The sequence below is a fragment of the Denticeps clupeoides genome, chromosome 14, assembly GCF_900700375.1.
Source record: "Denticeps clupeoides chromosome 14, fDenClu1.1, whole genome shotgun sequence".
Taxonomy (NCBI): Eukaryota; Metazoa; Chordata; class Actinopteri; order Clupeiformes; family Denticipitidae; genus Denticeps; species Denticeps clupeoides.
Window position 1 is genome coordinate 19,433,509 of NC_041720.1, and position 27,755 is coordinate 19,461,263.

The 27,755-nt window shown below is 38.7% G+C and overlaps 1 protein-coding gene across 1 annotated transcript; it reads left to right on the top strand.

Annotated features, from left to right (window-relative positions):
* Window positions 1-256: 256 nt before the first annotated feature.
* snap25a (synaptosome associated protein 25a) lies at window positions 257-27,277 on the top strand. The gene is made up of 8 exons (XM_029002579.1): window positions 257-413; window positions 7,917-8,060; window positions 17,001-17,042; window positions 19,373-19,421; window positions 22,863-22,980; window positions 25,039-25,158; window positions 25,539-25,683; window positions 25,851-27,277. Exons 2-8 carry the CDS (start codon window positions 7,989-7,991, stop codon window positions 25,917-25,919), a joined length of 615 nt encoding a protein of 204 aa, XP_028858412.1. The 5' UTR covers window positions 257-413; window positions 7,917-7,988; the 3' UTR covers window positions 25,920-27,277.
* The last annotated feature ends 478 nt before the right edge of the window (window positions 27,278-27,755 follow it).

Consider the following 27,755-nt stretch of genomic DNA (forward strand, 5'->3'; position numbering starts at 1 on the left):
GAGAACACAATTAGATAACAATGCAGAACTGACTGCGGCAATTTTTTTTTACATTTGTTTCACTGTATCTGAGATATGTAGAGGCCTATATTAAAAAGAACAAATGGGTTGTTACTATTTTTTGTAATCAAAACGCCTGTCAAACGTGGAGGAAGAATATCACCACATCAATATGGTGTCTGTGTCTGCTTTTTTCCCTTCATGAGGTAGACTCGCTCGCACCTGCCGCTCCTCTCCGCCATGTTAAACATCGCTGACGACAGAGGCGCCGCCATCTTTGGCAAGGGCAGAGCCGCCCACCGTTGAAGAAGAAGGGGGGAGGAATCAGACAGACGAGCGCAGTCCCTTTGCAGCAAGGCAGTCTTGAAAAGAAGGAGCGGGGTGATCGCGTTTCTAACATCTTCCACGGGCAGGTAATATAACCTTATTAAGGATTATTATTTACTGATGAGTGAAAATAATGAACAAAAATGTATTTGACGAAAATTGTGCAGTTTCTTTCTGCAAACTTCGGGATTTATCAGCTTTGGCTTGAAAACTTCAATCTGTTATTGGATATATTATAAATTAGGATTGGTGTGGTTATCATCAGGGTAATGCTCGATCCTTGGAGGACGTGATGCCCGTGAAATGGCAGTGCGCATTAGGCTGCTGTCTTGGATGCGGTGTTCGAATGCGCGCGACGGGGGCGGTTTTCTGTCTTCAGCACCTTGGAGAGAGACAAGATGATAAATCCTCAGCAAAAAAAAGTACTTTGTCAGTTTAATTGTCACGTGTTGATTATTTATGAACAGATGCACGTATTTTAGAATTTGGGCTATGGCGGTTTATACCTTAGGGGCTTTTGGTTTGCAGTGTGCGTTTCTCAGGTCAACGGTGTCATAATGATGCCCTAGGGCGAAACTGTTCACGCTGCTCTAATCAGCAAGTCTTTTGATGTTGAATATGTCATATAAAACAAATAAATTACTGAAAAAATGGGGAGGCCGCGTGTCGTGGCACAAAAACATGGAGAATGGTATCTCAGTTAGTTTCTCGCCTGGAGAGAGGTCTGCGACAGAGAATGACGCGGAGGTGGGTGATGGGCGGTGGAGAGTGTGTGGGATTCATGGTCATCAAACTTCTACTGTGCATTGCACCCGAACACCGCATAAATTGTTGCACGCGTGTTATTGCGTCAAAATTGCTTAAACCTTACCAGATTTTCGTGACGAAGCGAAGGTAATTAGCGTCTGTGTCTTCCTGGCGGTGGACGATGGGCGGGGCAGATGTTGGTGGTGATTTTGGGTACATGCGTCTACGCAAGCGGACGACAAAGCAATTTTTACGCGACAAGCGCCCTCACGCTGTCCAGAAATTGACTTCGGTGGTTGACAAGGGGGAGATGGATAAGATCCTGAACACCATCACTGTGGACTGCAACATACGTCGTAGCCTATTCTTTCATGTTACATAAAGCGCATATTTAATTGTGCCCTTTTCGTCCCAAAATAAGCAATGAGCTTTGTGGCTTTAAAAAACATTAACGTGTCAACCATTAATTTATTATTATATTATTAATAATAATATTGTATTATCATTTATTAATGTATTATTAATAGAAGGTGCATATTGACCTCGAGAACTCGCATGTTTCTTGTCTTCTTTGCATTCTGAACTTCCATATTGCGCATAATTTGCTACCATGAAAACGTGGTTTGCAGTTTTCAACGTCTACAAATGTGTCGTGCCGAGGTTCACACTTTTAATTTAACCACACAAACGCAGTCCGATGAGCATTTGGTGGCTATTTGCGAGCTGCGCCACATAGAATCATGAAGGTCTGAATCATGTGCTTCTGCCTGTTAGCTCTAAATGCGCAGTCGCCCCGTGCCACATCGATCAAGGCGCTTTTACCGTGTGGCCTCTCAGCCCGTAAAAATCTCTGTAGATGCCCGAAACGTGCCGCAAATGATACCTGTTCGCTGTTCACGGTGTTGGCCTCGCCCACATTATGCCACAGAGGCTCCACGCCGGACATAGTTTCATGAGTTAGTAAATTTAAATCTAAATGGATACATCATTGTATTAATAAATGTGTACTGGTAACCCTGACTTGAAAATTCAGAATGATGTAGGCGGTCCGATGTAGAAAACTGTGACTATTGCGCGGTATTGCGCAGTCTTTTTTTAAAGGCACAGTATATTTTTAATACTGAATGTCTGTGTAGTAGATGAAATTTTGAAATACCATTTCAAAATATATTTTGTCGATCATAAATAACCAAATGTTATTTGACAAGTTGAAAGGCTATATAGTATTCATGATCATGGCTAGAGGCTGATAACATCTAGGGGGTGAGAGCAGAAACTGTGAAGATGAAAATCTTTGTATTTCACATGTGAACAACCATGGCATAAAAACTTTCAAAATGGCTGCCCAAAACAGCAGAGGCGGTTGGAGCAGGAATGCTCAAGTCAGTACTCTGGGTCATGCAGAAATTCTTGTCTGCGTCACTGGTGGGCATATGAGTCGTGCAGTTAGAGAGCTGACGGGAAATCAGCAGCTCAAACAAAATGTTGTAAAGAATTCAAAAGGAAAGGAGGGTGTATAGTTGTAACCAAAATGTTTTTTGGAGACCCTGTCTCTGATGCTGCATAATCCAAGCTGAGGGGTCCTTAGGTCCATTTCATGTGCTTTGAGCTGCAACTCAAACACAGATAACTCCCATTTTTCCATGCATCTTTCCTTTTGTGAATACTCTTAGTCATTAAATAATGCAGAATGGTAAACAGTTCATGCAGCATGCACAATCTTTTCCTTTCATTGCATAATGTGGACACATGTATGTCCTAGATAATTTAGCCAAGATGTGTATGCATGCATCATGCTCACAATTCTGTTTTGTGGTTTCAATAACCTGCATTGCCTGGATTATAATGGATAAATCAACAAACATAGGTGTTTATATAATAATTTCTAATTTATGTCACAATTGATTTGAAAATATGTATTGTAAAAACATGTTTTTGTTTTATTTGTTTTGCAAAATGCATTTCCTAAATCACTCAATTATCATTAGGCACGAGGGTTTTTGTTTGGACCGAAGGTTTTGGGGCAGTTTGGTGTAGTGATGAACACTTCTAACAAAATGATTTTTTAGTGTATGATCGTGATCCTGTATGATCCTTAGCAGACCCTTTTTAAATTGATTCTGTGCAGGTGAAATCACAGTACAAATTTGGCCTCTTCTGTTTTCTCCTAACAATTTCTTAAATCTACTTTTCAACCATTAACCAGGTTTGTTTGGTTTATTCATATTACAGCTATGCTACAATATTAGGTGCGAAAGATTCATTAACATTTTTATTTAGTTTGTCCAATGTTCACTTTTGTCAGTGTAGTAAATGATCAAAATAGGCACAGTAGGTTTGGTTTGAAATTCTTATTTTGGGTCTTGTTGCATTCCCCTCTGATTTGGTGATGTAGTACTAAGCAAAGCAATGAAAAAACTAATTCTTGGAAATGCCTCAGAGGATAGACCTACAATGAAACAGTTCCTTGTTTTTTCTTGGGAAAATAGAACAGAAAGTAATTGCCAACCTTTTATTTCTAATTTGGCTACTATTTCAACACCCATCCACAACCCCCCACAGCCGAATGTTATGAAAACATGCAGGTGTTTCCCATATGCTTCCATTAGCATCCTCACCCCTATGGCTTTTCATTTCTTTACCCATCAATTCTTTGAAATTGATGGGTGTGATGAGTTTTATGTCTGTATCATAAAGTTTGAGGGAGAATGCAGCCCACAAAAAATAAAATACAATACAATAAATTCTATGTTTCTGTGAAGAATAGGGGTGCCTAGTAGGTGGTTGATAATAATCAGATTTTTGCTGCTGCAGTTTAACATTAACTCAATGCATTTGGCTCAGCAAAATTGGGAGTGGGTGAGAAATGGAGAGGAATATGATTCCTCCAAGTACCCATGTGCAGTCATTGCAGAGATAGCATTTATAAATTTCACTGTTAGTTCATATTTAATTGTTTGAGTTCAATTTCCTGAAAAATATATGATGAGAATGTGCCAATGTATTTTTAAGAGATTTCTTGATGATGTGCTGGAAACACTGGCCTGCTCTATGGTTATGTGCATGGTTCTAGAAAACTGTCTGCCAAATCACAGCTGTTCAGTTCTCTCAGATTGAAAATTTTAGCCAGATTAAATCAATCATCTCCCTTGAAGTCCCTGTAAAATAAGCAGAAACAGATCATAGCGCCCTTTTATTTGCAACACTTAGAACACTTAAAACAGACTTTGGTTTTAATAATGTTACTTGTACAGCAAGGGGTCATGCAATACCCTGAATAAATATATTCTGATGCAGAATTTAAGGGGATAGAAGTTAGAAATAACACTATTATCAGTATGCAGCCTGTTGTTTGAAGTGATGGCAATCACATGTCTGAGTGTATTTGTGTTTTGTACATGCCACTCTTGCCCAAACTTTGTTATTTGAAGATGAGCAGAAAAATATGTATAAACAAAGCAAAAATAGGCTTCAAAATTAGACATTTCTGACCCCATTTCTAGGATAATACTGTGAAAATTAAGAGTTTGGATGAATTACATTTTTATTTAAGATGAAGTGCTGTCCACTGAATCAGTGGACAGAGTGAAAATAGATGATTATTTCATACTATGGAAATTAATAAATAAATAAATGAAAGGGTTTTGCTGCTGCAGTGTGGAGACTGGATGTTTCGGGGGAAGATAACAAAATGGCAGCCGGTGCAGACTGAGATACAGTAGGGAGGCACACAAAGGGCTATTCTGCTGCGAGCAAATACTATGCTCTCTCTTCTCTGTGTAAACATTATTCAGTGTTCAGATTCCATATACTACAGTCAATATATCACATTATGTCTCTGGACAAACATGACATCTTGGAACATGTAATTGTATGTAAATAATATATAAAAGCTAGAAATATTGTTATTAAATGAGACTATGTGTTTAATAATTATTTTAGAATTATTTTATAATTGTTTTAGATTACCTTAATTAGCCTACTCTTGCTGTTTATCATTGTTTAAACAAAGATAATAATAAAATGTAAATGTAGCCGAATTGCTCTCGTTTGGTCATAGAGGAGAACGTAACACATGATGGCTAGAGTGTAACTTGATTGTCTTGATTCTGAGATTCTTGATTCTATGATCGCTGATAGATTGCGCATGCTCAATTTGCCAGAGTTGACTTTGAATTTCACGATTTGGGTTTGAACATGTTGAATAATATTACTTGAGTCTTTTACTGTGAGTTTATTGGCATTAAATATATACATTGAAATTATTTACAGCAAAATTGCAGAGGCTACAGAACAGGTTTTCTTTCATAGACTTCACTGGTTTTTAATAAGCAGAATAATAATGTAATACCCGCTTGAAAGAAAGAAAACATACATAGCATACATGAAAAAATCAGTTAATAAATATTAAACAACAAAATTGAATGTTCATTTCAAAAATCATTTGCCAAGCAAAAACATTAGGCACTAGCTTGCAGCAGCCTCTTAGGATCCAAATGGTGCTATTCTCGTAGCTCACCAAAAAAGACATGCACATCGGAGAATACGATGCTAATGCTAATACTAGCCAACTGGCTCTTCCATCATCCATTATCAAACTTCTATTACTTGGACAATCAGCTAGATGGGCATACTGCATTTAGTGCTGACAGAAATGCAGCACTTGTGGTGGTGGCTTATGTGTTGGTGCAAGAACTATGTGCTAGTCTCTAGCTACTGTTCATCGCTGGTGGAGTTTGTGACTGTAAGATGCAGACCTTTTTATTTATCATGGGAATTCACCTCTGTGTTAGTGAAAGGAGTATACATTCCACCCAGCACTAATGCAAAGGAGGTACTCTGTGTGCTGTATGGAGCTATTGCCGATCTGCAGAATGCACACCCTGACAGACTGTTTGTTGCCCCTGATGAAAGCACATGTCACAGTCTTCAAGTCTGTCACCACGAGATCCAACCAGAAGCTGGTTATTGGTCGAACCAATCCACGGAAGATGCCATCGCCACCACCCTGCATCTGACCCTCACCCACCTGGATAATAAGGACAAATATGCTCAAATGCTGTGCACAGTCTTCAGTTCAGCTTTCAACGCCATCATTCTTCAGCTAACCCCGCTGGGACTGAACACCTTCCTTTGCCACTGGATCTTGGACTTACTGACTGAGAGACCTCAATCTGTCCAGATTGGGAACAGCATCTACAGCAGCACCACACGGAGCACTGTGTGCTCTGTCCAATGCTGTTCACCCTGCTGACCCACAGCTGTTCAGCGATGCACAGCTCCAATCATGTCAAGTTTGCCAATGACATGACCGTGGTGGGTCTCATCAGCAAGAATGATGAGTCATCATACATAGAGGCGGTGCAATGACTGACAGACTGTAAGGTCAACAATCAGTTTCTGAACGTGGACATAATGAAAGAGATGATTGGCTTCAGAAGAGAATGGAGGGAACAATCTCCTGAACATCAGATCTTGTCTGGAGATCATCCAGAGCACAATGTAGAGGTGAACCTCCCCTGGCCTCTCAACACTAGGTCAACAGACTCTTTACTTCCTGCGAAGGTCATGTCCGACCTTCTATTGAGAGCATCAGCGGCTGCATCACTGTCTGGTTTGGGATCTGCATCACATCGGACTGCAAGATCCTACAGCATATATTGCCAGACTGTGAAATAGCTTCTTTCCACAGACACCTGAACACTCAGGGACTTTCCTCTTTGGACTGACACACACACTACTTTTATATTTAGAAAATATTATCTATTACTGCATCATTCCATTTTGCACAGTGGTATTTGCACTGTTTTTACTTTACTTTGCTCCTTCATTACTCATTTCGCTAGATTAGCGCTGTCTGTCTTCTTATTGTCTACATGTTTTGTTTGCATCTGATGTTATTCTTGTACTGCCTGTGTTCCATACTTGTACTTTATGTAGCCTGGTTGGTCTATGTCACATGTAACGCCAGGTTCTGGTGAAATAATGTTTAGTTTCACTATGTACTGTCTATCATGTATGTAGCTGAAATGACAAAAAAGCTCACTTGAAACTTGAAACTTTAAACTTGCGTCTGAAATGTATGTAAATATGCATTATTTTTCTTTCTCTTTTAAAGTCAGCATAAAATGTATGTGACTCAGTGTATGTGTGTGTGATTTCTTCGTTTTTTTCTGCACTCACCACACACACCAGGCTCCTGAAGGTTGAGATCAATAAGTAAGAGAAGGTGTTTATTGTCTGATCGCATTCTCACTGCACTTAATGTAAAATGGCTTTGGGCATTGTGAAAGATAAATTGAATAGAATTAAAAGAATAGAATAATCTTTTTATGCTAATCAAATGAACTCAAAGGTAGAGTAAAATGTAATGCACTGCACCTTTATTCATTTATATGCATTATAACTATGTCATTGGGGTATTTGATTAGCCTTTAGTAATTAGCAAATACTGTAATCAATATATAAAACAAATGTTAATTGTTATTTTAGAATCAAAGGAGTTTATTGGTTGGGTTAATGTAGATACAGCTTTTTTGTTTTGTTTCATTTGATTTGTTGAGGGTGAAGTACCACCACAGTTTGATTTCTAATTAATTCATTCATTTTAACAAAGGATGATACTTAGGGTGATAAATAAGAAGAAAATAAATCTAATCTTCATTTAGCTGAAGTTTTTCACAGCTAATACTACTATTACCGCTCTGAAATGAACTGGCAACTTGTGAAATTGCGCTCTGCTTTTAAGCCTACTGCAGCAGTCAGCAGAGATGCAGCTCAGCACATCACCAACAGAAGGGCCTCTCTGCTTGGATTTAATAGACATTTTCACCCTCTTCCAGTCTTCCAGGAACTCCCAGTGAGACCTACACTTCCCAGTTGAAGATCAGCTCCACTCAACCCATCCTGCAGCCATGGCAGAAGATGCAGACATGCGCAACGAGCTGTCGGACATGCAGCAGCGTGCAGACCAGCTTGCTGATGAGGTGAGTGAACTGGGAAATTGGACAAAATAAAAAAATCATATGATGCATTATTTGAATGATCTGTGTCAATGATTGCTCATATTGCTATATAATACCTGAATCCACAACCGCATTCTGGAGTTATTTTTTTACCATGGGGAATTCTGCAATTGAGTTGATAATATCTGAATTTTGTGGAAATGTAGAGCATTTACGAATTAAGGAGAGGCCACTTAGACTGTCCATATCAAGAAAATGCATAACATTACATCTCGATAGATAAAATCAATAAAATTTTTGATCTGGAAATTGACATATTTTATTGGGTTGAAGTTGCTTAAATAATTTTTTCTCTTGCATTCTCTTGAATGCACCATTCTCAAAAATGTTTGTATGAGTCTGCTGTTATAATTTAGCTTTCAGTAGACAAGCGTTTAGGTTTGAGGAAGTAAAAGCTGTGCTGTGTGATATACAGGAAGGGGAAGTGGTGGCCTGCTCCCCGGGTGATTGGTTAAAAGCAGAGGACACATTTCATTGTGTGCACCATGTGCTGTGATGCAGTGTATCACAATGACAATGGCTTCACTTTCACTTAAAAAATATCAAAATTGTTAATTGAACACTTAATTAGAATTTTATTAGAAAGAAAAGATCTGGAAATGAATTGCCAGCATCACTATAAAAAATAGCTTCATTTCTTAGTTTCATATATTATGCTTTAATGTCTACCTGGGATTCTTCTCTGCTGGTGAGGTAGGACTGTTTCTTTAAATACCTTTCAGCTTCCAATTAGCTGACCAGTTAATACATTTCAAGTACCCAAGTATGACATTGTGTTATTCAAAACCACAGTGGTCACCTCTCCAAGACAAAGCACATGTTATTTTGAAGGCAGAAGCAGAGTAACAAGAGTTGCTGGTGCGCTTTGTAACTGACAATCTCCTGTTTAAAAATCAAACTACATTTCTGCTTTTCCACCTTTACACTCCATTGATTTTAATCCACTGACTTTAATCAAGACTTGGATAAACCCACACAACACCATTAGCTCTCTCCTTAACTTTTAACTTCTCTCATTTGTCTCACAATGGGGCACTGGTGACCCGTAATCTGTAAATTGCCTTTTCAAGTCCCAAACTGAGGTGTCACTATGCCACAAGTTAACCCACACACTGCTCCCTGGGTAAATTTCATGGCTGACCACTGCTCACCAAGGTGAGAGGACACAATTCATTGTGTGCACTTTGTGCTGTACTATGATTGTATCTCAATGACAATCAATTTCACTTTCACACCCCAAGAGAAACTTGGAGAGGAAGAGTAGTGGGTATCATGCCATGCAAAGCCTTCACACCCTTATTTCTCTTGCACCTCAACATTTTCTTTGAATTCCGTGCAATTGCCGTTTCCTCCCCAGTAAACCTACTCTCCTCCTGGACCCCTTGGTCTGTTGATGAATTGGACACTCTTCTGTCTCCCATTGATACAAATTTACTCCTCCTTGGAGACTTCAATGTTCCACAAGACATGCTCCAGTCCTTTTGTCTTCTTTCTCTTCCTTCCTATTCCATCAATTTGGCAAACAACAATTGGTCTTCAACACACAAAAGGGGAAATGTATTGAAACTAGTCTTCAGTCATCCATCCCCAGTTACCCAGAACAACCTTCAGGATCTATTAAATCAGTTGGGTTTCAAAACTGCTCACTCCACAAAGACTGCTCTGTTACAAAAAAAACTACATGCTGCAGCTCAGTCCTAGGCTTTCTTGGCCTTTCAGCAGCATTTGCCACAGTCAACCACAAAACCGTCTTGACCTCTCTAACACCTGGCCCCTTTGAGATGACCAATTTTCTCAAATGACATACCCAAAATAAACTGAGAATATCTCAGCAACTGCTGGATCTATTAGTATAATCTTGATATCATTACCACAAAGAGATTTGAGATTATTGAGAGGTGTAAATAAGCATATATGTTACTCATGAAGTCAGAGATGAAGATGGAACACTTTACAGCTATTCAGCCATCTGAATCACCTCAAGCACAGCATATGATCATAAACTGAATCAAAAATATTGCTAAGAAGGGAGCTATTAAATGACAAAACTCTATTTGGACTCAAACTAATGGCACCATTTAAGATTTTATTAGGCCCCAAACTATAAAACCCTTTTGTTTCAATTTGCACATCACTGTATGTGATACTAGTGTTACGTTCTCCTCGTGTCTAGGGGTGGAAGAGAAGTAACAAAACGAATTAAGATAGCAGCTTTTTATCTACTAACCTGAATACAATGTCTAATTGGCATTTCCCCTGTCCCAACACTCCGAAAAGATCACACTATTCTTAAATGCCAAACAAAAAGATTTTATTTACAAACTCAAATATCCAAAACAGGGAGCAAAACAAACTTCAGGAGGGAACAAGGCCAAAATAACAAACATAACAGTTCTAACTTAGTGTTAAAGAAACTCAGGTAACCTCACAAAAGAAAATATCAAATAAACGACAGAAGTCTTACCTGGCTCCCTTACTAACTCAACACATGAGAAAAGATGACCAAAAGTAAATGGCGTCCTCCTCCCTACTGCTCCTTAAAATAAGTAAGTAAACAAAACAAAGAACTCCAGTTTCGGAAAAGAGTTGTAGTAATGACTCATAAGATGACAACGGGTGAAGTTGAAGTTAAGGCTAGCACCTTAGCACAAATAATAAGCTAACACATAACACAAGCAATAGCACACAAGCTAATGTCTAAGGCAGGAGAAAACACATTCTTCTCTAGTGAGCGGGTCAGAAAGCAGGAGGGCACCTTCTCCTAAGCTGCTCTGCTCTGCTCTGCTCTGCTCTGCTCTGCTCTGCTCTGCTCTGCTCTGCTCTGCTCTACTCTGCTCTGCTCTGCTCTGCTCTGCTCTGCTCTGCTCTACTCTGCTCTACTCTGCTCTACTCTACTCTACTCTACTCTACTCTACTCTACTCTGCTCTGCCTGTTCACAAAACACCCTCCCCCGTCCTTCAGGTGTCGGCAGCCTTTAACTCCACAGAGCTCCCCTCGTTAGCCAATGTGGATCCAGCGGTGATTGGTTCAATTAGGCACAGCTGAGCTCCACCAAGCCGGCAGTGTGGTAGTCGAGAGGAAGAAAAAAAAAAGGGAAAAAGATGAGAGAGAGAGAGAGAAACACAACATACTGTAGCATGACGATTCATGTTTACAATACAATAAACATAAAATAAATACGTCAGAGGACGTAACACTAGATATACTCAGTGGTGGAGGAAGTACTGAAGCTTAGTACTTAAGTACTAAGTACAAGTAACCTGCAAAATATGTACTCTAAAAGTAGAAGTGCTACATCAAACAATCTTACTTAAGTAAAAGTCCTAAGTACTTACTTTTAAATGTACTTTAAAGTATTTTTTTAAGTAAAAGTACTCACACAATGGTTTGTGCCATTTTGTAAAAGCATAGTACATATATTGACTTATGCCTGTATTGATGTCATTGCTCGTAATAATTACAAGCAATTATACAGTATATGTGTATTGGAAAGTTTGGTGTGCTTATTGTGCGTGCACTCTGCAATACTGTGTGTACCTTAGAATTATGTGGATGACAAGTTATCTACTAGGTATGACAGATAGAAGGAGAAGACTGAAGGAGGTTCAGATAGAAGGACGTTGTATTGAAAATGTTAAAAAAGAAAAAAGAACTAAAGAACGAACGTGAACTAGTTCATTTTTTGAGCTGTGAACTTGGTTCAAAATTTTAAAAAATTAACTATGAACATGAACTAGTTCTTTTTCAGTGTGAACTGGCACAACACTGAGCTGGACATTATGCTAGCAAAGACATTAATCTATCTTCTCTGAGCTAATAAACCAGTTTTATCCTACCACCGTGTTAATAATGAAGCTACACTGGTGTGATTTTTATACTATTTCTGTATGGCAGCATACATTTCGCTAGATAATAGTATCATAACATGTCATAACATACCCAAAAGCATAGCATACCATAGCATAGCTTACCTCTATATGTTTTTTCAAAGGGGAGTTTTTAAATGGAAACAATTTTTTATGTTGAGGCAGGCATGGGATGCAAAGAAATTGCAAGGACTCATTCTTCGCTCCTTTGTACTCAAATAAATTTCTGTCATGATCTGACCGGAGTTTCATGTAAGTCTTGTGTAATGTTCCCTGATCGTGTTCACCTGTTGTATATTTATATAATTGTATAAAGCTATCCTGTTTGTGTCTGTTCGCCGTCAGGTCACTGTGTGTTAATGTTCCCTTGTCGTGTGCAGTTTGTATTAATCCCCTGTCATGTGAAGTCGTGCATATGCGTCCTCCTTCATCGCCATGTCCATCCCCCACGTGACAATTTCTTAAATCCGGCCAAGGATTTCTTTGTGATTCAGAGCTCAGTTGATGCAGCTCTGGGTCCATGTTGAATGTCTCGGTCTACCAGCTCGTGCTGCGAACTGACGCATGCTCTGCCATCATTGGAGCTAATAAAGCTTGATTGGTAGGAAATGGCAAACAACGCCAGAACGCAATAGGCTAACTATTTTTCAGGAAATTGTGTTCATAAAATGTAACGAGTAACGGCATAAATTGTAGAAATGTAGTGGAGTAGAAAGTACAGATAATTGCCGCAAAATGTAATGGAGTAAAGTAAAAAGTATGCATTATTATTTTTACTTAAGTAAAGTACAGATACGTAAAAATTTACTTAAGTACAGTAACAAAGTACAAATACTTTGTTACATTCCACCACTGGATATACTGTATATATCCAGGGCCCTGCGTCATGAAATTAGCATGTTATACTAGCATGTTACATCAATTATTCTAAAGGGGCCCCAATTTGTCATGTCAAATTTAGTAACACGCATGGTAGCTAACACTAACATGGTAGCTAACATCAACATTGCTAATGGGTGGGGCACCGAAAAGAAAATTAATTTGACCTAAGGTGAAGAGGTGTACCAAGTCATGTCAACATGTTGAATCATGAGGAACCAGGGATGGGTTAAAGTAATGATGTGTGTGTTTTCCTGGGTTTTAAAACAAACCAGTTGCACAGGATTCTTGCCCAAATCGACACTATAGGGCTATTAAAGAAGAACTTAATGATCGCTGGTGGAAAAACGCATGTCTTTTTCTACTGTGGTATCAGATCAGTGCGGCATTGTCATGTCAAAAGGTCAGTTATGGATGTATCGTGTGAAGTGAAATTGTAAAAATTAATGAAAACTTTAGGGCTCACTGGCATCACTCGTTAAATTCCGTCTCTGTAAAATTATTATTTGTGCATTTGTGCTTAATCCGCATGTCTCTTCTGACGCGGGAACAATGTGAAGGTTGTGGTTATGTTTACATTTACAGCATTTATCAGACGCCCTTATCCAGAGCGACTTTCAATCAGTAGATACAGGGACAGTCCGCCTGGATTGGATTAAGTGTCTTGCTCAGGGACACAATGGTAGAAGGTGGGATTTGAACCTGGGTCTTCTGGTTCATAGGCAAGTGTGATAACTCGGGGGTACAATAAAAACAGGAGGAGTTGCATTGAGAATATTGGATGGAAAAATTGGGTGGAAAAAAATTATAAAAAGAAATAGAAGAACAGTACTTTGGCTTTATATAATATTAGATTGATATAATATTATAATTTAAAATATATATAATTTGTCATTTAGTTATGAAAAATGTTTATCTGGTCTTTTGAACAACAGAATATTTGTGTTGGGACAGAGCCTTTGTTCTTAAATTCTGTCAATGATGCTTGCAGGCATCATGTTTGAAAGACATGCACATACAGTTTTCACTTTTTGCTTGTTTAAGTGCATGGCAATAGAATTGTGTTTTGTTTAGGTAGATTATATATATATATATTTTTTTTTGCACATTACAACGATTTGTATAATTTTGTGGGGGCTGACTCTGGAGGGGGTACCCTGGCTCTGATTGACTGCAGCTGTCAATCCGACCATCCGAACACCATCCGAACCTCCAGTACTGCTCGCCTGGTCCCTCCATCACTAAAGGTAAAAGGAAAACATTCGTCTTGACTCTTCTCCATCTTGGCCCCTCGGTGGTGGAATGAACTTCCCCTCGAGGTCAGAACAGCTCAGTCACTGAGCACCTTCAAACGACAGCTCAAGACCCTCCTCTTTAAAGAATATTTAGATTAAATTGTAACTCATCTGCCAAATGGCGTAAATGTAAATGTTGTAACCTGTATAAATGACACAACTGCCTTGTCTCTTGACCGGGAGCAACGTGTCACCTATAATTAGGCAAGATGGCCATCGTTCCTTGCTCAGTCATTATTTGTTGTTACCAAACAAAAGACCCCTTCATCATCTTGCTTCTCAAAGTAAGACTTGTCCTGTTCGTTACCTGTTTGGTTTTTGAATTGCCTTCTAGTCCTGCCCTTCCATTCTCTTGTCGTTTCACACGAACATCAACACCCGTGGATGTTGTGGCTCGTAGATTTAAGTGGTGGAAATTCGCCTACCTCCTAGCACCTCTCTGCATTGGGGTTATCGTTTTTACCTGAATTCGCTCATTCCCCTGTTCCGCCTTATTGTCGTGACAGCTTAACCCTGACGACAATTGACATAAAGGCTTTTCCACTCACCCAGAGGTACCAACAGGCCCTGTTCCCCGGCCAAGGAATAGCTTCATGTCTAGCATGTCCAACATGGCTCACTTGCTGTGGAGCATCAGATGGAACTTGGCTGTCCAGAGCTACATTTAACAGAACCGCACAAGGCAAAATGATGCCTTCACAGGCCTTGTCCAGCTAACCTAGATTAACTGCTTGTCTCTTGGAATCTCCTCCATGATTTTGAGACTCCATGCTTTGAGAAACATCATACTTTCTGGCAATAACACGTATTGATTTCCCATCCTGGTGGAGTTGCACTGTCTGTGCAACCCCTGTAGGGCCTAGGTATTGTTTTATGATACCAGAAGTGACATTGACTCTTGTTAAATGCAAAACTCCTGAAACGTAATAAAAAAAAATTAACACCAGAACACAAATTAATAAACCACTCTGACCACTGACAAGAAAAATATCCCCGAAGTTTAACTGACTATACTCTGATTAAAAAGTGTTCCTTTGTTTTTAATATTAGCGGTGTAAATGGTCTTACAACTTTTTACATTGCAGGATTTATGACCAGATTGTCTTAACACCCAGCCTGGCATGACTCCAGCAATCAATGAATCAGCAAGGAATTGTCATATTGTGTAGGTCTACCAGGGTATAGTTGCATGCAGCTGATACAATTAAAATCCATTGTGCTAAAACTGACCCGATGTGCCTTGAAATCTGTGTTTTTTTGCTAAATCTTTGTCAGGGTAGGGACAGTACATTTTCATTAAATGCCCTTCTGAAGCAACAGGACATATCAATCAGGATCCAATGTTAATAAGAAAAGTACATCAACATATTGAGTTCTCAACCACAAACTCTGCTTACTAACAAAATGGCTGACATCCTTGTTGTGTATCATTGCCAAGCTTTTATAAGTAACGCCATGAGATTTTTGCTGTGTTATGTGGGATATGGATTTACACGTCACAGTGAGGTGCACTGTGTGTGTGTATGAGGTGGAGGGATGGTCCACCTGCACTTTGGCTTACATAACTCTGCAGCATATATTAAGCCCTGTGTGCTCCCCAGAAACTGACTGGCGCAGCACCTCCCTCGCCACCATTGGTCCTAAACTAGTGCAGCATTACTCTGACGTGAGTTTGTGCTGGCTGCTATTTTGTTGTTAAAGCAAAACATGCTGCTTTTGTTCCCCAAAAGTGTCAGAAGTGCTCCTGTGAGAATTGCAGAAAGGGTCTAATGGTTATGTGTGATTTAAATGTTAGTGAGGGGTTGGCTTAGGAGATCATACTGGACTGCTGGAATTTCAGATTCAGAATATCTTTATTGTCATTGTAACAAGTACAACGAAATTAGGTGCTGTCCCTGAGCTGGAGAGGTATTTTAAATACAGTGTGTAAAAAGAGACAACTATCATATATATAATACAAATATAATACAAAATATTAAATTAAACTAAAAGAAATTGGAGGTTGGAGGTGGAAAAATAGATTAAAAAAAGATTAAATGTGCACTGATGGCAACAGGGGGAAGCGGTTGTTTAGGTTGTTTGTCCTGGTGATCCTCCTGTATCTTTTGCCTGATGGCAGCAGTTGGAACAGGTTGTGAGCAGGACGTGAGGAGTCCTTTATAATGTTTTGTGCTCTCTTGAGGCAGCGAGAGCACTGCAGTTCGTCCTGGAAATGTAAAGAACATCCAATGATTTCCTGGGCAGTTTTCACAATCTGCTGCATTGATTTCCTCTGCGCTGTTGTGCAGCTAGAAAACCACATGCAGAGGCAGTAGCACAGGATGCTCTCAATAGAACAGTGGTAGAAGGACACCAGTAGTTTTTGAGAGATGTTATTTTTCCTGAGAATTCTCAAGAAATAAAGTCTCAACTGAGCCTTCTTCACCAGCTCTGTTGAGTTCAGACCCCAGGACAGGTCCTCCATTATGTGAACACCCAATTTACTCATTACATATCATTCCATATCATAGATGATTGTATTTGAGTTTATTTTATGTTATGTTTATGTTGAATATATAAATAAGTGATAAATTAAATTATCCTTTTCATCACAATGATTATTCCCTCTTGCTTGCTGAAATGTGTAAGTGATAATGTGCCACACCATTACTAATACACTAATATAGATATCTCTGTTGCCTTATTATCTAATACAAGGTTGAACTATGTGAGTAAAAAGAACAACTTAAAGATCTCTTTCAGCATTCAACATGTTTTTTTGGCAGGTTGTTCATCTTTGTCTGTGGATGAATTTTGAAATAGTTTGCTTTAAACAAATGTGTATGTGTGTTAAAATGCCTGCTTTCTTTCTTTCCCACAGTCATTGGAAAGCACTCGTCGTATGCTCCAGCTAGTGGAAGAGGTATAAGAATTTTGTTTTATATATTGCAGCATGGTTGACATGATTTCTTATAAAATACATGCATCTTCGCATTTTGTGAAGTGTTAAAGATTTGTCTCAATAGTATAATGTATAAGAAAAATGTGATTGTTAATTATTAACCATTGTGGGTGTTATATAAATTGCACAGGGATTGGGTAGCCTCCAATGACAGGCCTTTGCAGCATATCTCAAGGTCATATTGATTATCAGTTCTGCATATCTATGCGGCAAGCAGATTGTGCTGCCCATTAAAAACATGGAGTATGATGATAATGACCATTTGGTGTTTTACAAAATGGTGCTGATCAACAGGATATTAGTCAGAAAATGATTGGTCATGGAGAGGGTGAAAAGGCTTAAGCTAAATAGCATGGATTTGGATTCTTTCTGAACATTTAGACAGTTCATTAAGTGCTGTTTTTGGTAAGAACAAACAGCTACTTCAGAACTATTTGGGAATAATTCTGTGTGAATGCATGGCTTTAAGTGCTCAGTACACTATTGTCTGAAAGTACAATTAAAGCATCCGTAGTCTCCTCATGGACTGGATCTCTGCTAAATCTTACAACTTGCTGTTATTACCTCAAACATCAATGCATGGCTTCCTTCCAGAATGCTGAGGCACTTGTAATGCTAATTTACTAGACACACTGATTTACTAGACACATGTCTGAACAGATGACTGCAGCTAAATTATATAATGGCATATTATATACATATTATATATTATTGTATAAAAATCCAGATTCCCCTTAAATTTAATGGAATACATTTTAAATAATTCTAGGGGAACACAAGGGGATGTAAAAATCTACAGACCTGCATGTTCACAACACTATAGTTGTTCTTCTTTGCGCCAAGAGGTTATACACACACACACACACACACACACACACACACACACACACAGTCAAGCAAAAATATTTAAACCTCTGATGATTTGTAAGTTTGCCCACTAACAAATGAATGATCAGTCTGTAATGTCAGTGGTACTTTAAAAGACAGAAAGGGATCAAACAAAAAAATTATAATGCATTTCAGAAACTTTTTTTTTTGCATTGTGGAGAATTAAATAAATATTTGATCCCCATCAATCAGATTTCTGGCTCCCAGTTGTATTTTATGTAGGGAAGGATAAAAAAACACCTGTCCTTAGCAATCAACCTATCCAGATTCCAAATGTTGCATCATGGCCAAAGAGCTTTCCAAGGATGTCAAGGACAAGATCGTGTACACAAGGCTGGAATGGGCTACACGACCATCATCAAGCAACTGGTTCAGAAGATGACAAAGGATGATGCAATAATTTGAAAATAGAAGAGCGCCATGCAAAACCTTACCATGCAACTACCTCATGGAGTTTAAGTAATAATAACAATGCTGTTATTATATTATAGCCTAAAACTATTTGGGAGGAACTTGTCAATCTCAAGGCAGCAAGAAATCAGTTTATGCCATGAAGGACTGAAATTCTGCCGGGCCCACAAGGTCCCCTTTCTCAAGAAAGCACACGCCCTTTTTGAAGTTTTCCACTGAACAAAATGATTCAGAAGAGAACTGATTGAAAGTGTTGACCAACATTTAGATATCTTGCATCAACTCAATTCCCAGAGTTTAGAGGAGGAGTAATGCTGCTGGAGGTGGAAACAATATGATCCACATGGCCAAGTCAACAAAGGATTGGCTCAAGAAGAAGCCAGACCTTAATCCCATAGAAAATCTGTAGGAGCTGAAGTATCAAGTTGCCAAACATCAGTCACAAAACATTAATGACTTAATGACTGCAAAAGGGAATGGGACAAATATGTGCAAACAAGAAATGTCTACCCTCATTTTTCTCAATGTTCAAATAAACCTTCTATTTAAATTGGTCATCTCTTTGTCAGTGGTAAAATGTACAAAATCAGCAGGGGTTCAAAAAATTGACTGGATAACACTCTCACCTATGACCCGAAAAATCAGATATGGTACTCATTGTACCACTGGTATTATCTATTTTTTAACTGTGTTTTACAGTTAAACAGTATATTGATATTATTCATTTATTTAATTGCTTTTTGCTCTAATTAACTGTGAAAACCAGTCAAAATATTCAGATACAGTGCATGCTGTTAATATACTGACCTCTCATACAGAAGAACTATACATAAACCACAGAACCCACAGGGGCAGATCACATAGCAAGATGTGTTGTCTTTGGCGGTGCAGGGTGCATAAGGATGATTTCCTCAATGATTTCCCTCTTTCTCTCTTTTCATTTCTCTGCTATTGCTCTCTGTGTATTTATTGCTGCATTTCATTGGGAGTAGAGTAAAGATGCTGGTATCAGGACTTTGGTTATGCTGGATGAGCAAGGAGGTAAGTCTTGACCAACTGAGGGGAAGGAATGAACTGTATCTTCAGCTTGTTCTTAAAAGCATGTGCAATTAAATACTACATTATTAGTTGTTTAACAATTATTTCTGGTCATTTCATGTAATTAAATGTCCTACACATTTATGCTATATATTCATGCTGTCAATATTCACAGAGCATGTGAGTGTTAATTATTTTGGCTCGGAAAGCCAAAATCTTGTTCTTCTATTTTTTCTGCTTATTAATGTCTGGCCCATACCGCAGAAGTGTGCTTGTGTTTTTAGAAGCAATCCGCGACTCTGCCCGCATGCCACATCCATTTTACTGACAAATTTTTTCGATTGACTTAACATGGGACCACTTTTTGACAAGCTCCACCATTTTTAGCGTAAACACCTGTAGCTCAGTATACCGCATCTCTATGATCACCTCTTTAAATTCATTAACTTTTTTTCCAAGTGGCCATGCTCGAACACATCTTTTTCATCCCTTTTTTCCCTCATTCATTATAATGGGAAATTTAACCTGTCCTCAATTCTTCACCCTCCACTCCATCTTCTTTTTCACTTCCATGCATTTTACAGAGCAACAGTGGTCACTCTTTCAGCCTTCCATCCACCACACATTTCACCCATTCAACCTCTCTCCACTCCTAACCCCCAATTCACCCCCAAGCATTTTGTAGAGCAACAGTGGTCACACTCTCAGCCTTCCAACCACCTATTTTACCAATCCAACAAACTTAACATGTTCAACCACATTAAACCTCCTTCAACTCATCCCCCTTTCCTCCACTTCTCCTTTTAATCCTCTATCCTGCTTACATGTTAATTTTTCAACATGCTCCAAACATCACCAAATTTCACGGGACCTCGCCCTGTTAGCATTTTTGAGGTTAGCATTTTTTGACTACACTTTTCCTCTTTTTTACAATATTACCAATTCCACAAAATTAACAAATTCACTCTTCCTCTTCATCCTTTCATTGCTTTCCAAGCCAAAATTGAAGTTTGTTCATGAACTTTCCTTTTCCAGTTCTTCCTGTTGTTTTCAAATACTTTTCTCTATCAGTCTTTTTTTGCTTTATCACTAAGTCACAGGTCTCAGAAAAACAGTTTTATATCACTTGGGTTGACTTCTGCATATTTTTCTTTTTTATTAAGAAACTCACTAAAAAATGTTGTGGCATAATTTCACAATTAAACAGGGCTTCCAAAACAAATTCCCTTGTTTGGGTGGGACAATACAAAACGATCGATTTAGCTGGTAATGACAAAAACTGTACTTTCTCATGAAGCTCACTAATAACGTTTTGTATAATCCCTGGTTTTGTAATTGTAAACAAATTGGCAAACCCCACAGTTATCAAATTGTATGCATTTAAACACCCCTCTAAATGAGTGTTTGTATGTGACGTGACTGGCTGGCCAGTTTTTGTAAACAAGGTTTAAAGCTAATAGTTGTATAAAGGCAAAAGAAGTATAATACAAAAATACTTATAAATTCTAGGTCATAATGATGACAACATAATACAACTTGCAAAGGAGTTTATGACATTAATAATTATTTTAATGGTTATTATATATGGTCAGTATCTAAATCTGAAATCTTAATTGAATTGGTAGTGGTGGCCTAGCAGGTAAGGAAGCGCACCCGTAATTGGAAGGTTGCCGGTTCGAACCCTAAGCCGCCAAGGTGCCACTGAGGTGCTACTGAGCAAAGCACAGTAAAGCACATGGCTGCCCAAAGCACATGGCTGCCCACTTCTCACTAAGGGTGATGGGTTACATGCACATTTCGTTGTGTGTACCATGTGCTGTGCTTGCTACGCTTCACAATGACAATCACTTCACTTTCATATCTAGGGTAAAATAAATCTGAAAAGCAAAAAAAATTGTAAAACAGTGAAATTTTACAACTGGTCTTACTAGGAGCATAAACCCCAGTTAAGACCTCTGATTGGCCAATTTGGGGAATCCCCTGTCTCAAAGTGGGGATAATTGACTGACCATTTATTACCTTTGTTTGAAGGAGATGAACACTAGTTCTGTTCCCTCAAACCTCAAGGGCTGGCTCCTAAATCTTATATAAGTATGCCCCTCAATCTCTGAAACTCCAATGTGGTTATGTAATACTGGGCTGTAGACTGGACTGAACTGATATCACACTTACCGCAACTGACAAGTTGTTGTTAAAGATCTCAATGCTATATTGGTCACTGTCTACCAGGGATTGTACAAGTATGACTAACACTGCAGACTGATGCCCACTCTACCTGTCTTCCTTCTGTCCTCCACAAAAACACTATGAAGTAGATCACATTTAAACCAACCTGAGTCCAGCTGCACATTTTCTTTAAACAGCTTGTCCTATGTCAGTTTGGAAATCAGCTTCTAACGGCACTGTATCTCAATTAATTCCTCACCACCAGGAGGATTCACCCAAAGGTTTACATGCCCTGTCTTCATGACAAAGAGAAATTCCAACACCCACAATCCCTCTGCCACATCACAGCAGGTCACAAAGCTGAACCACTCCACCCATCATCTCCCCCTCACACATGGACAATCATGAGCTACTGTTCATTTTATATGTGACAGACTTACTACCACCACCAGCCTTTTTCATTACACCAGAGGTGACTCACAACCTCAGTAACTTCCTGTGGACCAAGCCTGGTGAGAGATCAAGGCCTTCCTTTTAATAGCTTCCCAGTGTGTATTTAAAGGCACAGTGCACTGGGAATTTCACCATGCTGTTGTGCACATGACAGAATAATCAAAAGGATGGTTTATTAATTTTTGCACATTCTAGCCCACACAAATAAATGAAATAGTTTTACCAATTTATCTGAAGCATTCTATTATAGGGACATGGTTTTACAAACAGCAAATGTGCACTGGGCCTTAAGATGGAATACATTACTTGATTAAACACTATCATAAGACAGGCTTCATTTTCCAAGCAAAACAAAGATAATCATTGTTGTCCTGCAATTCATCACATGCCCTTAGGTAGCCAATAGCCTCACTACTTTACAGTAGTGCTCATGTCTCACACGTCTCTTTGAAACAAGCCAATAAAATATTCATTCCATTGCTGTCATCCTTTTGTCCTGACCAGAACAACTCGATCGTGTTGAAGATGGCATGAACCATATCAACCAAGACATGAAGGAGGCCGAGAAAAATTTAAAAGATTTAGGGAAATGCTGTGGCCTTTTCATATGTCCATGTAACAAGTAGGTACTGACCCCGTGCTGGAAGGTTCATGCGTATGTGGTGGCGTCCAGTTTTTCTTTTTTCATTTTTCCCCTTTTGTCATAGTGAATGTCTGAAGTTTTTTTGTCTTCTCTTCTTTGTCTCCTTCCTTCTTTCTTTTCTCTCCTTTTTTTCTTCACACGTGCTTCATTCTGTGGGGGATAAATTACTTGTGTTTAATCAGAGCAACTGGAGCGCATCGAGGAGGGAATGGACCAAATCAATAAGGACATGAAGGATGCAGAAAAGAATTTGAACGATCTAGGAAAATTCTGTGGTCTTTGCTCCTGTCCATGTAACAAGTAGGTGCTGCTTGCCTGCCTGCCTGCCTGCTTGCTAACAAGAGTAGAAAAACAGTAGTAAATTAACAAAAAGTTAGGTAGATGTGATCCATCCATACAACAAACCTTGTTTGCCAGTTGTGTGGGGGTAAGAATGAGCATGAGGCATGTTCACTTTTTCACGCCCATTCACCTCAACAAGAACTGCCGAATAGAGCTAATTTTTTACAAGAATTTCAGTATATTCTGAACAGGCCATGCTCTCTTCAATGTCATACAGAGGACCTATGGGACCTCAAATAGACAAATGCTTCAAAAAGTTTCAATGCCCTGTCCAAAATTGCATGGATGTGCCAAAGTTGGATCATAAAATGGATACTAGTATCCAGATCAATAAATGGCAATATATAGATGGTAGGTAATATATTTTATTATTGTATTAAATGGCACCTATTACTGTTCCTGCAGACCCCAGCAAAACAATTGTATTTCTATCGCTTATCAATTAATGTGTATTTTTGAGGACTATTGATTTTATCTTACATGAAGCGTTAGATGCTAAGCTAGACTTCTATGTTCTCTCATTTTAATTAAAAATAAAACCTCATATTGCAACCTGTCTTAAATGAGATACAGTTGACTGAACATATTTCTTGCAACTTTGTCAGCACATCCATCAATACCACTGACTGGTATAAGCAGATAGCATGTCCCTTTGAATGTCTCTGCATGCTGATGCAAGTTAATGCTAATGAGATGGTAAATGCTAACAGTGATGCTTATAATACTTTTGTATATTTCTGTGAAGTTGTATAATGTGAGAATTCATTTTTATGGAATATAATACACACTAAAAGGGGTTATTCTGCATTATTTAATATTATACAATATTCATTTTTTTGCTAAAATGAGGGAAATAATACAGAGAGAACACTCTGTGCTTGAAAACACATTTATGCATATAAAGTCATTAGGTTATTGTGTAAAAAAAACAAACATTTGTTCAGCACGGCATCACCCAGCATAATACAGTTCAGATTTTTTACTTCCTTCCCAAGGGGAATGTTGTGGGGGTGGTGCTACTGAGATGTAGGTCAGGGTGAAAACAGAAGGCAGAAGTAGACATGAACGTTTTCCTCATGATTTTCCTGCAGCTTATATGTTTAGGTTTAGACTAGTGCATACTTGTTTATAAGGACTAGTGCAGACTTGTTTCTAAACAAAACATTGCACTTTATTGACACAGATTTTCATAAACATACACAAAAGACAGTCCCTGAATTCAGTTAAATTGATCCTTCATAGATCCTTCATCAGTATCGCTGCCTGCTTTGGTGATGCCTAAATGATGTGTGGTAAAGGAGATGTCCCCTCAGTCCATCTCTAGGAGTGCCTCTTCTGGTGAAATATGACCTATTATTACTCATAATACAAAGTTGGTATTATGTACAGTGGGAAGGACTGAAGGAAGGGACAGACAGAGACACATTTGGAAGAAACATGAGAGTCCTCTTTGAATTATTGGTGGTATACAGATTCTTTTACAACTTTAGGTAGAAAATGCCACATTCCAGACAATCCTAAAAGGAATAAAGCTCTTAGTGAATTCCCTCCAGTTTCTTTTGTTTGTGATTATTTCCACTTGTCCCTGATGATGTGGAAGTCCTGTTACTCTGTGTTGTCTGTCCACAAAGGGTTGTCCTTTATGTTATCTGTCACCATCACAGTGTGATCCAATCTCATATAGTGGGAATGAGGAATGATGAGAGCAAGGGAGGAATGCTGGGGGGCTGGTGTGTGACTAAAATACATTGGTTTTCATTTTGAGAATGGAATCCTATTATCTGCAGTCAACAGACACTCATACCATGATCATATTTTGTCTTATAAAAATTAGAACAACGCTGTGCTTGTCTTTAGTCTAGGGTCTCAAGTCAATCAGACATACAATAGAAGGACTTTTTCAGTTGCCTTCATAAATTGAAATGTTTTCCTTGTTTTATATATTATTTTGTTTTGTTTTGTTTTTTTCCGTCTTCCACCCCGGAGCACTCACTTGTCTCTCTTGTTCTCTGGTAGAATGAAGAGTGGAGCCAGCAAGGCTTGGGGGAACAACCAGGACGGGGTGGTGGCCAGCCAGCCTGCTCGTGTGGTGGACGAACGTGAACAGATGGCCATCAGCGGAGGCTTCATCCGCAGGTGAGAGGAGGGAGAATTTGGTGGAAGTTTTTTGTCCTGGAAGAAAAGCTTTTTTTATTGATAATTTTTTGCTGTTTTACATTTACATTTACAGCATTTATCAGACGCCCTTATCCAGAGCGACTTACAATCAGTAGTTACAGGGACAGTCCCCCTGGAGCAACTTAGGGTTAAGTGTCTTGCTTAGGGACACAGTGGTAGTAAGTGGGATTTGAACCTTCTGGTTCATAGGCGAGTGTGTTGCCCACTAGGCTACTACCACCGTTTAAATCTGTTGTTTTCATACTATTCAATAAAGAAAAAGATCCTAATAGCTGTACATTTTAGTATACCTCATATATACTTGTTACAATAGATTGCACCTTTGTATTTCCAAACAGGGTAACAGATGATGCCAGGGAAAATGAAATGGATGAGAACTTGGAGCAGGTGGGAGGCATCATTGGCAACCTGCGCCACATGGCCCTGGACATGGGCAATGAGATTGACACCCAGAATCGCCAGATCGACAGGATCATGGAGAAGGTATGGAAAAAGCTTCCCTTTTCTTTATTTATTTTTTTCTTCACCTACCAAGAGTAGGTTCCAAAGCATTAAACATTTCAGTAAAGATGGCAAAGTCTTAACTTATGTTAGAACTAGCATAAATGGTTCAGGTTTTATATTTTTCTGCATTATTTTCCTCTGTCCAGGCTGATTCCAACAAAACCAGGATTGATGAAGCCAATCAGAGGGCCACAAAGATGCTTGGCAGTGGCTAATCACTTGGAGCATGTGCTCTTACTAACTGCGCAGTGTGTCAGAAAGCGCAAACATGCTTTTATCATGGTAATTACCTTCTAGGTTTGCACACATGCACATATCACCCCTACCCCATTGTAAATGTTGTTCTGTGTGTTGTCTGTCGGCTTTTTCAATAGTCTTCGTAAAATGATTTATTATATTCTGTCTGATTTTTTCCCCAAAGGTTGTATATAATGCTGACTTGATGGCTCTTGTTCAATTGTGAAGTTTTTATTCTCTCTATCATATATATTTATATATTATATATGACACATATAAATATATACATATATATGATATGTACTCTTTGCTGTATGAAAACTATAAAAGGAATGCTACACAGGCTGTTTTTTCCTTTACAGTATCCCAGTATTGTCTTAGTAAAACTGTCATACCCGAGGCTACTGTCATGCTCCTTATTTTGATGTTGTCATGACAAATGAAGAAGGGGGGGAAGATGACAAACAGTGAGACATATTCAAAAAGCACTTACAGTCACTGTCTTCAATTTGTTACCCCATCACACCCATTAACAATAACTGTTTAGACAATGTGCAACTAGAATCTGTAGCTGTAATTGACATTGCATTCCAAGTGATGTGATTTGTGCATTCTGCATGACCAATGGTAGATTTTAGTCTTATAAATAAAAACCTGTTTGAAAAATAAAGAAAAAAAGACACATGACAGTAGCAAAATGCATGCTCAGTATTAGGACACAGTTGAACGTTTCCATATTCCTGCAAGTTTGCAATAGTGCCACTCTTTCTGTCAATATATATATTTACAGACTGTGACAATTGTTGTAAAATAATGCAAAATAACATGAATGAAATAAAATGTGGAGGTAGTACTGAAAACTGACCTGTTTTCTAAATGAATATGCAGATATGTGAAAGATGTTGAATAAGTGTTGAAAGATGGGGACTGGTTGTTTATTGTAACATAGGTTTTGGATGCTCTAAAAATAAACTATTGCATTGTAAAGCAAAGATGCATATTTCTGAGAGACATTACTTTTATAAGAAGACTGTACCCTGTACTGTTAGTTTACTCTCCCCATGTGGTTTGTTATTGGTAAAAAAATGTAACAAAAAAAAGTTTTTTGTTGCTTCCGTCTTTAGAGCTATGCACACCAAATGTTGAAATGCTGAAATGTTGAATAGTTAGTATAAGAAGACAAATAAATAGCTGAATGACACATAGGTTAAACTGTGAGATTCATGTTCTCAGCGCATGTAATACTAACACTCCCTCTGTACCCTGTTAGTCTGTGAAGTGGTTGACATTTTGTAGCTAGCTGAATTGATTAAAAATAATAAACCCCTATACTATATCGGTGTTCTTTTTTTGGTCGGTATTTGTATTTGTAAATCAGCCACAGGTTCTTGCAGGACATTTACATTAGAGCAACCCCCCCAGTGGTTAAGGAAGCGGCCCCCGTAATCAGAAGGTTGCCGGTTCGAATCCCGATCTGCCAAGGTACCACTGAGGTGCCACTGAGCAAAGCACCGTCCCCACACACTGCTCACTCAGGGTGATGGGTTAAATGCAGAGGACAAATTTCACTGTGTATCACGTGTGGCAATCACTTCACTTTCAAGTGTCTCCAGGGGGACTGTCCCCTGTAACTTTTGATAACAAAAAATGTGGACAGGTAGTAATAAAAGCCCAGAAAAGTTAAATGCTTGTATGAGGATCACCAATTCCCCCAATGGTGTGGCCAAAAATAGTGGAGCAATATCAGAAAGGAGTTTCTCAGAGAAAAATTACAAAGAATTTGATGTTATCTACAGTGCATAATATCATCCAAA